At 37.4% G+C, this 13,198-nt stretch overlaps 1 protein-coding gene across 1 annotated transcript in view; it reads right to left on the bottom strand.

Annotated features, from left to right (window-relative positions):
• usp34 (ubiquitin specific peptidase 34) overlaps window positions 1-13,198 on the bottom strand; it is a 133,071-nt gene that overhangs the window by 40,057 nt on the left and 79,816 nt on the right. Inside the window, 12 exon segments of the mRNA XM_079553218.1 lie at window positions 122-275; window positions 898-1,049; window positions 2,321-2,395; window positions 2,627-2,795; window positions 6,959-7,044; window positions 7,116-7,196; window positions 8,277-8,342; window positions 10,868-10,915; window positions 10,988-11,063; window positions 11,130-11,194; window positions 11,263-11,358; window positions 12,946-12,999. Coding sequence (XP_079409344.1) covers window positions 122-275; window positions 898-1,049; window positions 2,321-2,395; window positions 2,627-2,795; window positions 6,959-7,044; window positions 7,116-7,196; window positions 8,277-8,342; window positions 10,868-10,915; window positions 10,988-11,063; window positions 11,130-11,194; window positions 11,263-11,358; window positions 12,946-12,999 — 1,122 coding nt within the window.

Here is a 13,198-nt window from a genome sequence, read left to right as displayed (position 1 = left end):
GGACCTCTGTGGGGACCTCTGTGGGGACCTCTGTGGACCTCTGTGGGGACCTCTGTAGGGACCTCTGTGGGGGCCTCTGTGGGGGCCTCTGTGGGCCCCCCTAGTGGGGACGGTTACGTACGTGCTCGGCGAGGCGGTTGTTGTATCGGCACAGGCTGAAGATGAGGTTGCAGGTCTGCCGGATGTTGATGCCGTCTCTGATGTGCTGGAACAGGAAGGGGAAGCCCTTTCCTCCCGTGAGAGCCGCCATGTCGCTCTGGGACAGGGTCAGGTGTCTGCGGAGAGTTAGGGAACGTTTACGCCCACGTCTAAGAACAGTTTGTCTCTGTGCGGTCGAAACGTTTCACTGTTACTCGCAGTGACGAATGAAAAGCAGTAAAACGCTCTTTTGGTAAAAATGCAAGAGATTCCAAAGCCAGTCTTCAAACGCCGATATTGTCTGTTCAATGCACAGACTTTTTTACATGACAGTATTCCAAACCTGATTCTGGACCAAAGACTATGTAAACTTATTTCCTATGTTTGATTATGGTTATGTATATCTTAAATGTACCATAATGAGCTGGTCTCAGAGAACAAACCGGAAAGTAAAAGAACGGCAGCTGTAAAGTTTGTAAATACGTTTAAAGTGGTCGGCATAAATAAGCACTGTTTGATTCAGCCGACTCCGTTTTGGGCATTATTGTGTTTCTTTTCTTTTGTAACAACTTGGAACTTGAAATTGCTCAAATAAACTAAACTACTAACTAAACAACAATGTATTATCAAAAATCCTCGGTGAATACGGAACCTAAAGAAAGAATCCTATATTATTTTGTGTGAGAAAACCACTAATAAAAGCGGTAAAGAAAAGCTAAATCTGGGAGACATTTGAATGTATTTATAATGTTTGTGCACCTCTCAGATCGGGACTGCTCGACCAACAGAGCGATGAGAGCGATCATCTTCTCCAGAGCTGCAGGTCGGTACTTCTCCTCCGCCAGAGACAAGATGTCCTCCTCTTCATCCTCCTCCTCTGCCTCCTCCTCGGACAGCACCTCCACCTGCGGCTGCGACATCAAACATTTCACAGTCAAACCTCCACATGCAGCTTTAAATCAACACTCCCAGCTGAGACTGCAGTAACTTCCACCCATGAACGGAGAAGGTTTGATGAAGCTGATGTAGAGGAAAAAGTGACAAAAATCCAGCAGAAAAAAGACAAAAATCCAGCAAAAAAATGACAAAAATCCAGCAGAAAAAAGACAAAAATCCAACAGAAAAATGACAAAAATCGAGCAAAAAAATGACAAAAATCCAGACAAAAAAGTGACAAAAATCCAGCAAAAATGACAAAAATCCAGCAGAAAAAAGACAAAAATCCAGCAAAAAAAGACAAAAATCCAGCAGAAAAAAGACAAAAATCCAGCAGAAAAAAGACAAAAATCCAGACAAAAAAGTGACAAAAATCCAGCAAAAAAAGACAAAAATTAAGCAATAAAAATGACAAATATCCAGACAAAAAAAAGACAAAAATCCAGCAAAAAAAGACAAAAACCCAGCAAAAAAAGACAAAAACCCAGCAAAAAAGTAACAAAAATCCAGCAAAAAAGTAACAAAAATCCCGCACAAAAAAGACAAAAATCCAGCAAAAAAAAGACAAAAATCCAGCAAAAAAGTGACAAAAATCCAGCAAAAACATGACAAAAATCCAGCAAAAAAAAGACAAAAATCCAGCAAAAAAGTGACAAAAATCCAGCAAAAACATGACAAAAATCCAGCAAAAAAGTGACAAAAATTCAGCAAAAAAAAGACAAAAATCCAGCAAAAAAAAGACAAAAATCCAGCAGAAAAAAGACAGAAAATCCAGCAAAAAAAGACAAAAATCCAGCAAAAAAAGACAAAAATCCAGCAAAAAAAGTGACAAAAATCCAGCAGAAAAAAGACAAAAATCCAACAAAAAAAGAGACAAAAATCCAGCAGAAAAAAGACAAAAATCCAACAAAAAAAGACAAAAATCCAGCAAAAAAATACAAAAATCCAGCAGAAAAAAGACAAAAATCCAACAAAAAAGTGGCAAAAATCCAACAAAAAAAGAGACAAAAATCCAACAAAAAAAGAGACAAAAATCCAGCAGAAAAAAAAAAAAAATCCATCAAAAAAGTGACAAAAATCCAGCAGAAAAAAGACACAAATCCAGCAAAAAAAAAGACAAAAATCCAGCAGCATATCCATCTTTAAATCAACACTCCCAGCTGAGACTACAGTAACATTCATCCATGAACGGAGAAGGTTTGATGAAGTTAATGTAGAGAAAAGTAAATATTCATCATAAACTCACATTCTCAGGCCCTTTGGTTCCCATGTAGAAGTGCACCATGATGGAAATGGCTTGAAGCGACAACAAAAACTGGCTCTGTGAGAAAACATTCAGAAATAAAATGGTTAAAAAAAATTGCATAAACACCAAACTTTCATAAAGTAAACCTGCTTTTGATGAACCTTTTTCAAACTTTAAATAATCTCTGAATGGAAAAGACACTAAATCGGCCTCAGACTTGTGTGAATGAAGTGAAATACTGCACAACTCGAGCTTTAGATGAGGGAACATTACAACAAGGTTCCCTCTACATTGGTCTGTTCTCACCTCCTCCTCCCCCATCTTGGCGAACTCGTACAGGAAGGCGAAGTACTCGGTGAGGTGTTTGCTGTGCGGCTTCACTCCGTGCTCCATGATGGACAGCAGCGTCTTGACGAAGCGCGTGACGCAGGAGCGGCTGCCGATGTCCTCCACCGGGCCGTCCATGTCGTCGGAGCTGAGGCGGGACAGACGGCGTTAAAGCAGCACTATGTGACTGGTTTACCTTAACCTCTGAACTCCCGCCTGAACATTTCTCCTCCAAGTTCTCCACATCTAAAAGCTTCTACAAAACAGAGATAAAAAACGAGAAGGAATGAGGATGTAAACGCGACAAAAAACGCTTAAAGGTGAGCAAAAAAAATGACAAAAGAGCAACAACAAAAGTGACAAAAATCCAGCAAAAAAATGACAAAAAACCAAGAAAAAAAATGACAAAAAACCAAGAAAAAAATGACAAAAATCCAGCAAAAAAATGACAAAAATCCAACAAAAAAGTGACAAAAATCCAGTAAAAAAATGAAAAAAATCCAGCAAAAAAGGACAAAAATCACAAAAAAAAGACAAAAATCCAGCAAAAAAATGACAAAAATCCAGCAAAAAAATGACAAAAATCCAACAAAAAAGTGACAAAAATCCAGTAAAAAAAGACTAAAATCCAGCAAAAAAGTGACAAAAATCCAGTAAAAAAATGACAAAAATCCAGAAAAAAAATGACAAAAATCCATCAAAAAAAGAAAACAATCCAACAAAAAAATGACAAAAATCCAACAAAAAAGTGACAAAAATCCAGCAAAAAAATGACAAAAAACCAAGAAAAAAAATGACAAAAAACCAAGAAAAAAATGACAAAAATCCAGCAAAAAAATGACAAAAATCCAACAAAAAAGTGACAAAAATCCAGTAAAAAAATGAAAAAAATCCAGCAAAAAAGGACAAAAATCACAAAAAAAAGACAAAAATCCAGCAAAAAAATGACAAAAATCCAGCAAAAAAATGACAAAAATCCAACAAAAAAGTGACAAAAATCCAGTAAAAAAAATGACAAAAATCCAGAAAAAAAATGACAAAAATCCAGCAAAAAAAGACTAAAATCCAGCAAAAAAGTGACAAAAATCCAGTAAAAAAATGACAAAAATCCAGAAAAAAAATGACAAAAATCCATCAAAAAAAGAAAACAATCCAACAAAAAAATGACAAAAATCCAACAAAAAAGTGACAAAAATCCAGCAAAAAAAGACTAAAATCCAGCAAAAAAGTGACAAAAATCCAGCAAAAAAAGACTAAAATCCAGCAAAAAAATGACAAAAATCCAGCAAAAAATGACAAAAATTCAACAAAAAAATGACAAAAATCCAGCAAAAAATGACAAAAATTCAACAAAAAAATGACAAAAATCCAACAAAAAAGTGACAAAAATCCAGCAAAAAAGTGACAAAAATCCAGCAAAAAATGACAAAAATCCAGCAAAAAATGACAAAAATCCAACAAAAAAATGACAAAAATCCAGTAAAAAAATGACAAAAATCCAGCAAAAAAGTGACAAAAATCCAGCAGAAAAAAGACAAAAATCCAACAAAAAAGTGACAAAAAAAGCAGCAAAAAAAATTGACAAAAATCCAGCAAAAAGTGACAAAAGAGCAGCAAAAAAGTAATAAAGTGACAAAGCACAATAAGTGACAAAAACACAAAAGGGAAATAAAAAGTGACGACAATGGCAGAGAGGAGAGAATGCGTTTGGTTTTGGCGGGTGGTAAGAGGTTAACAAATCCTTCCCATCGTCCCTCTGGGGGAAATACAGGTGTTTATGGGATGATTGGAGGGTCTTTCATCTCCCCCCGGTGTCTCTTATATCAATACACACTAATGGAATCACGAAGAAGAAGCTAACAGGCTAACGGGCAAAGCTAACTGTGGGCTAGCTCCACTTAAACGGTATTTACAGCCAAGTTTGAGTGAAAAACTTTATTTCCATTGTGTAACTGGATGAACAATATCCCTCTGTCCTTTGTCTTTTCTGTCAGCGTAGTTTTTACTCTCACGGACGATGAATGAGTAAAAAACACAACATGCTACGACACCTGCAGTGGCGTTCATGGCCTCTAGGGGCACGAGTTACTTCGTTCTGCTTTAACATTACAAACCATTGAGGAGCAGAGAGAACTGTGAAGTTAGGGGGGGGTAAATGTGGCGTCGCAGGTGTTTCCCAGAATCCACTGCGTTGAAGAAGCTGAGAGACAAGCGGCTCGACTTCTGTGGCCAAAAACGTTCGCAAACACAGAACGGGTCGTCTGTGCTGCACACCTCCTGCATGGCTCTGACTCACACGAGAAAATAAACACCCCTGCTTACTTCATCTAAAAACACTTAAAGAGGGGGTGTTCTGCTTTTGTCAGCCCCATAGCACCAGTCTATATCACACTACAATGATGACAAACCTTCTGTTGGTCTGTAAATGCAGTAAATTAGAATAACTGCCTTGTATAAAATGTCTCTCTCAAAATGGCTGTAGTGAATGTCTTGAAATAGGCCTCTGTCTCTTTAAGAACCTCTGAGCCTTTAGACACGCCCCCTCCACACGCTGTCTGTGGCATCAGTGGGGAGGGGGTTCTGCTGAGGAGCAGTGGTTGGTTACTCGGCTGGTGACCAAAGCTCGGAGGCGTCTCCAGGAGGTGGGGGCGTTCCTAGGAGGACTCAGGCAAACCTATCCCTAAAATGGCCGCCATCAGAGTTTTTACAGATGACTCAGAAATACGTGAATGTGCCAAGGCAACACTTCAGCCATGTTTTTAATGAGGGAGTGACAGAATAACATCATGGAAAGCTTGAAAAAGTCCATTTTGAAAATTCTGTTCCTGCTCTCCTCATTTTGCAAACTAAGAAGGGCTTTCTGGTCCAAGAGGGGAGAAGTTTACCTTCACATCTCACCCTATGTCTCCTCACTTTGCAAACTTACAGACCATCACTTTAACTGGTGATCCTCTAACCCCCCACTTTAACCTCTTAACTCCCGCCTGAACCGAGTGCATTTTCACAAGTTTGATTTCTAATAAAAGTGAAAATAAGGGCCAAGATAGTGATGAAAACGAGACGTAAACGCAACAAAAATGTGACAAAAATGTTGCAGAAAAGTAACATGAAAGCAACAAAACATGGCAAATATGCAATAAAACAAAACAAAAAAGTGATAAAAAAGTGATAAAAATGTGACAAAAAAGTTACCAAAAAAGTGATAAAAAAGTGATAAAAATGTGATAAAAATGTGACAAAAAAATGACAAAAATGTGACAAAAAATGACAAAAATGAGACAAAAAAGTGATAAAAAAGTGATAAAAAATGTGATAAAAATGTGACAAAAATGTGACAAAAATGTGATAAAAATGTGATAAAAATGTGACAAAAATGTGATAAAAATGTGATAAAAATGTGACAAAAATGTGATAAAAATGTGATAAAAAATGTGACAAAAATGTGACCAAAATGTGATAAAAATGTGATAAAAAAGTGACAAAAAAGTGACAAAAATGTGACAAAAATGTGATAAAAATGTGATAAAAATGTGACAAAAATGTGACCAAAATGTGATAAAAATGTGACAAAAATGTGATAAAAATGTGATAAAAAAGTGACAAAAAAGTGACAAAAATGTGATAAAAATGTGATAAAAATGTGATAAAAAAGTGACAAAAATGTGATAAAAAATGACAAAAACTGATAAAAATGTGATAAAAAAATGACAAAAATGTGACAAAAAATAGTGATTAAAAAGTGATAAAAAAGTGATATTAATGTGATAAAAATGTGACAAAAATGTGACAAAAATGTGACAAAAAAGTGACAAAAATGTGACAAAAAGAGACAAAAATGTGATAAAAAGAGACAAAAAAGTGACAAAAATGTGACAAAAATGTGACAAAAATGTGACAAAAAACTAATAAAAAAGTGATAAAAATGTGACAAAAATGTGACAAAAAAGTGACAAAAAACTAATAAAAAAGTGATAAAAATGTGACAAAAAGGGACAAAAATGTGATAAAAAGAGACAAAAAAGTGACAAAAATGTGACAAAAAAAGTGATAAAAATGTGACAAAAAAGTGACGACGCGGTAACAACGCGGTCTTAGCTTTCAAATGCACCGTTACTCTGGCCTATAGGCTGTGAGCGCCAGTCAAGAAGCTTTCAGATTGAGGTAAAGCTGAACTGGAGAGAATGCGTTTGTTTTTTGTTGCTTTTTTCCCAGAAGCTTTTAGATTTGGATAAAGCCAAACTAGACCATCTTTAAGGAAGCCTCTCGGTATCGGCAACAAAGAAACGTCCCCACTGTCCCTCTGAGTCTTACCCGTCCTCCATTCCCGGCTGCAGATACAGATGTGCGTGAACGGGCCGCAGTCTCTGGATCACGTGGATACACAGCCTCTGGAACATCTGCACAGCAACAATAAAGCTTCACAGATTCATCCAGTACAGCAGATGTTAGGAGTGTACGAGCGCCGGACCTGTCGGACGATCTGATTGGGACATTTGATGAGGATCTGCATCGGCCACCAGTTATCGTCCGCCATCCGGTCCAAGAACCACTGGGGAGTACACAGAGGAGAACTTGAAAAAAATGATAAAAATCCAGCAGAAAAATGACAAAAATCCAGCAAAAAAAATGACAAAAATCCAGCAAAAAAATGACAAAAATCCAGCAAAAAAATGACAAAAATCCAGCAAAAAAGTGACAAAAATCCAACAAAAGAGTGACAAAAATCCAGTAAAAAAGTGACAAAAATCCAACAAAAGAGTGACAAAAATCCAGTAAAAAAGTGACAAAAATCCAGAAAAAAAATGACAAAAATCCAGAAAAAAAGTGACAAAAATCCAGCAAAAAAATGACAAAAATCCATCAAAAAAATGACAAAAATCCAGTAAAAAAGTGACAAAAATCCAGTAAAAAAAAGACAAAAATCCATCAAAAAAGTGACAAAAATCCAGCAAAAAAATGACTAAAATCCAGAAAAAAAAAGACAAAAATCCAGCAAGTGACAAAAATTCAGCAAAAAAAGACAAAAATCCAGCAAAAAATGACAAAAATCCAGCAGAAAAATGACAAAAATCCAGTAAAAAAGTGACAAAAATCCATCAAAAAAAAGACAAAAATCCAGCAAAAAAGTGACAAAAATTCAGCAAAAAAAAGACAAAAATCCAGCAAAAAAAAGACAAAAATCCAGCAAAAAAGTGACAAAAATTCAGCAAAAAAAGACAAAAATCCAGCAAAAAATGACAAAAATCCATCAAAAAAGTGACAAAAATCCAGCAAAAAAATGACACAAATCCATTAAAAAAGTGACAAAAATCCATTAAAAAAGTGACAAAAATCCAGCAAAAAAAAAGACAAAAATCCAGCAAAAAAATGACTAAAATCCAGCAAAAAAGTGACAAAAATTCAGCAAAAAAAGACAAAAATCCAGCAAAAAATGACAAAAATCCAGCAGAAAAAAAGACAAAAATCCAGCAAAAAAGTGACAAAAATGTGTAAAGTACGTTTGTCCATGTGTTTGGTTCTTTTTGAAAGCCTGATGAAGCACACTCCAGAACAGTGGGGGCACATGTGCTTTTGTGTTAGGATGTTTGCACTAAAACGTGTAAAACAAATGTCCTTAAGGCTGAAGTACCTCACACGCCGCCTGACTGTTGTTGAACTGTTTGGTGAGGAGCTCGATCCACTGCAGCATCGTCGGCTGAAAACACAAACACACACAATGTTTCATCTGATTTACAAGGAAGGTTTGCAAACATTCCATCAAACAGAGGACTGAGGAGAAATGTTGATACTCAGAAGCAAATTCGACACAATGAGCACATTTCAATCAAAAACATTGTGGATAAGCTGAATGTTTTGAACCGTAAACGTTTACCGTAAATGCTCTAATACAGACCGGGGCCTTTATTTACTCAAGGACATCTAGGACCAGGCCTTTATTGGAGACAGGCCTTTATTTCTATTTGAGCAAAACGGACGACCAGGAAAACGAAGAAAAACGAGATTTGTGTCCATTTGCAACTAAAATATGAGGTTCATTTATTAATGAACATTTCAAACCCTCTCCCAGCGGCTGGAACATCGACGCCTTTTATTTTGTCGGGACAACAGGAAGTGTTTCGTTGCCGTTAGCGGAGCTTTGACATCAGTGTCGCTTTTTGAACACAGGAAAAGTCAGTATAACCTCCGAGGAACTGCTATTTTCAAAAAAGCAAAAGCGAAAAAGAATAAAAAGAGTCGCTGTATTTCTGTAAGAGGAGTTAATCTGTGGAACGACCTGGAAGATCAGTTTAAACTGTCCCAAACAGTCAAAACTTTCAAAAAGTTGTTTAAAGCTACTAAAATTCGAGAATATATAAGCTTAGGATGAATAAAGTAAGAAAAATAAATAAAAAAATAATAATAATGACATGATTTAGTTTCAACTAATTTAACTTAAAACAAATGTATGTAACATATTTGTTGGAATATTGAAATTTATGTTACTAACTTCAGATACAGGATTATTTCTCTTCTGTTTAACACTTGATATTGTTCATTATTAATGTTTGTGTTTTGTTTTTGTTTTTCTCTCGTGGAAGTCTGTAAACTGGGTTAGGGCGTTATAAGTTTTCACTTCAGCCTAAACCCTTTCGGTCGTGTTGTCAACAAAGAATTGGAAATGTATTTACGTTTAAAGGAATGAATGAACTGACCGAATAAACTACTACTACTGCAGGTTTCTGTTTCGTTTTTACCGCGGACCGGGTTATTTGTTGTTATCTCGTGTAAAAGGCGAGTTTAGACGGAGCGTTTGTGTTTGTGATCGATCATGAGACTGACCCGAGAGAAGACGAGACGCTCGCGCTGATGGGAGGAGTTATTTTGAGGCGTGGGACTGACCTGCACACGGAGCAGCTGGACGTGCTTTGATAAATATGGTCACAGGAGGTTTGAAAAGTGTCTAAATCTGTGTCAAAGTTACGCTGGGATCAGCTCCTCCGCAGCGTCGCCCTCGGCCCGGGTTCAGTTTGTTACTTCCTGCACCTGAGTTTTCATTTACACCAGTATGAGACAAACTCCTAACATGGGGAATATTTCTACTGCTATAGTTTCTAATAAAAGCCCCGGCCTGTTTTATACATGGGAGCCTTCATTATTACATGACGGATTTAGATGTGAATGTACTCGATGTGCCTTTAAAAGTAGCAGCCGCTCTTCGTTTGTTCATATGTAAAATACCACAGGCTTTTGTACAACATAAACAGGAGAACAGCAGCAGTCTGCAGAAGCACTGTTTGCAAAAGGCTTTAATCATTCTCATTGTGAAGAAAGTTTGATTTTATGCCAGTTTTAATCCATTTTTACCCCTTAACTCCCGCCTGAACCGAGCACATATCCTCCAGTTTGGCTTTACCCCAATCCAAAAGCTTCTGGAAAAAAGGTGTGGAAATGGCGACAAAACAGACGAAAACAATGAAGGAAATGTGACAAAAAATTGATGAAAAAGTGGCAAAAATATGACAAAAATGACCAAAAAATGTGACAAAAAATTACAAAAATGTGATAAAAATTAGACAAAAAAAAAGACCAAAATGTGACGAAAAATTGACGGAAAAAAAATAAATAAAAAGTGACGAAATGTGACAAAAAAATGACAAAAAAATGATAAAAAATTGACAAAAAAATTACACAAAATTACAAAAAAATAACAAAAAATGTGACAAAAAAAGTGACAAAAAAATGTGACAAAAATATGATAAAAAATTGACAAAAAAATTACCAAAAATTAACTAAAAATTACAAAAAAGGACAAAAAAAAGACAAAAAATGTGACAAAAAAATGACAAAAATATGATAAAAAATGGACACAAAAAATTTAAAAACATTTTAAAAACATTTTAAAAAATTACAAAAAAATGACAAAAAATGTGACAAAAAATGTGATAAAAATTTGACTAATAAATGAAAAAAAAATGGGAAAAAAAACAAAAATACTAAAAAGTTACAAAAATTAGTTGAATACCCAACAAAAAAATGATGGGAAAAAAAAATGTGATGACGTGAGGAAAAAGATCCTCTCGGTTCAGGCGGGAGCTCAGAGGTTAACACCTTCATATTAAAACATTTAAGGCTGTTCATGACCCACAGCTCAGAGCCCTGTGACCCCGACATCCATCAACCTTAAGACAAAGACACTGCAGTGTAAACCCAGTTAAACATCAGTTCTCAGTGAGTGAGTACCTTTTCCTTGGAGTGAATGAAAGTTTCAAGTACGAACGAGGTGCTCAACTGCAAAGACAAACGACACGAATCAGATCAGGCTCAAACCTCGGCCAAAGCGGCGAGAGACGAGGCCAGTACCTTTGCAGTCATGAGCGAGACAGACTTGGGGTCTGGTAAAGTGCTGGGGATGCTGCTGCACAGCTGCCACATGAAGCTGAGGAGGGACAGCAACATTAGCTCATCCAAACGTCTCTAAAACCATCCAAAAACAAACACTCACCCAAAGTACGTGTGCTCGAAGATGTTCTTGTCCTGGAGGAACTGCATGTTGTCGTGCCAGATCCACTGAGGGGAAGCGTGATTAATGCGTGAGAGGATGAACGTTGTGCAAAGCCAGTGACTGTGGTCCGTACCTCGAGCAGATCTGGAGACACGTCGAAGCTGAAGTCTTTCCCGTTCTCCTCCTCCAGCTCCACTCGCTTGTAGAACAACATGTAGGCACTGTGGGTCTGAGGAGAGGCTGTGTTACAACACCAGGCCATGCAATCCACTTTGTACAGCACATTTAAACAACAAACGTTTCCAAAGAGCTGCAAAAAAAAACTATACATCAGAATAAAACAGATAAATAGAAATAAAACCAGATATAAGAAGCAACATAAGCAGCAGCATGTCGCATGTAAAGCTGTTTAACACCATTTTAATGCCATAATACTATGTGTTTAATGCCACTAATAAAATGTTTCCGCCTTTGCCGTCGCAGAATCGCGAGTGAGTCACGATCGCAAGAGCTCTTTCAGACGCTCAATACAAGTTTGGATGATTTTAGTCTCTCCTTTTCATTTTTATTTAGTCTGATTTTAGTCGACTCAAATATCTGGACATTTTAGTCACAGTTTTAGTCTCATGAGAAACTTTTAATTTAGTTTTAGTCCAATTTTAGTCACAAAAATATCACTGACTAAAATTAAGACTAAATATTTTAGTTGATGAAAATAACACTGTGGTTAGACAAACATATTTGCGACCAGCCTTTATTCAGAACGTGGGTCAAACTGAACTGGAGAAAATGCACTTGGTTAATGCGGGTTAAGAGGTCATGGCCCTAACTTCATTAAGCCTCATTTGCAACATGATATTGATGTTGGTGACGCTTCCCCTATGAAGCAACACCCATAAAGAGAGAGCCCTGAGGAGCGCCAGGTAATGAACAAAGACCTGCGAGTGGAAAAGTCTGACAAGTCACCTCGTTTCTGCACCGATTTTAGGAAGAACTCTGTCACTAAGGCTATATCCACACAAAGACAAAACGCTGATATTTTCAGAAACTTCCTTTGTGAGCCTGAAGCAGCTCAGTAAACGTGTGCGTCCACAAGGGTCGACTCAGGTCTGTGGAAACGCTGTGGTTCATCCTCCAGGCCTGTGTGAGGCGCTGTGACGCTAACACAGAGAACAGAACCAGATGTCGAGGCGCATGTGCAGTAAACCTTTGTGGAATAAAAACAGTGAAAATGAAACGGATTGAAGGATTTAGGATCTACAGAAGAGACGAGGAGGAGAGTTTATTCTTCTGTCTGTGACTTTTCCTGTCAGTCCAAAAACACAGACTGACTCGTGTTTTTCTCCTTGTGGACGGCAGTGGAGCAACGAGGGACGGAGTCAAACCATCATAGATCCATGAGGAAAACTCAGCATCAGGTCATTATGGATCACAGACTCTGGAGCTGTGATGTCATCGAGAAGTCGTAACAACGGAGTCACGTAAACGGCGTTTTCAGATCTTTCACTCGGGGACCTGGTTTGGAAAATGTTCGTTTACAGACGCCCAAAACGCCGGCTCGTATGGACGATACACTGGACTGGTAAAACATCTTTGTGTTTGGTCGTCAGTTTGACTTTGTATGGACAGGGCCTAAGTCTGACTGTTTCCCTTTACCTCGTTTAGACTGTACTGACCGTGTCTGTTTCTAAACTAGACCTCCTGAAAGCTCAGAATTAAACCATCATCACATGCTTCGTAAGTGCTCACTTTATTGTCTTTAGTTTCAGGGATTGATCTAATGGTTTCAAATTAAAACATTAAAAGAAATTCTTACCTTTTCAAAAGAAAAATCCATAAATTTATCGGTGACCGAGTCGTAGGTCTTTGTCTGAAACACAAACAGTATTTCCAGTTATTATCGTTGTATCTGCTCCTGTGGATTTGTTAAAAGCATTTGTGAATTCCTCATCAGTGGAAAGTAAGTTCATAACAGGTGTGGCAACAGGGCTGGACGGGCCATCGGGAGATTCGAGGGTTTTCCCGGTGGGCCGACGGCCCGACGTACTTTTGGGCCGGTTGGGCCAGTC

Source organism: Gobius niger (assembly GCF_951799975.1).
Source record: "Gobius niger genome assembly, chromosome: 3".
Taxonomy (NCBI): Eukaryota; Metazoa; Chordata; class Actinopteri; order Gobiiformes; family Gobiidae; genus Gobius; species Gobius niger.
This window is presented reverse-complemented; position numbering and strand designations above follow the sequence as displayed.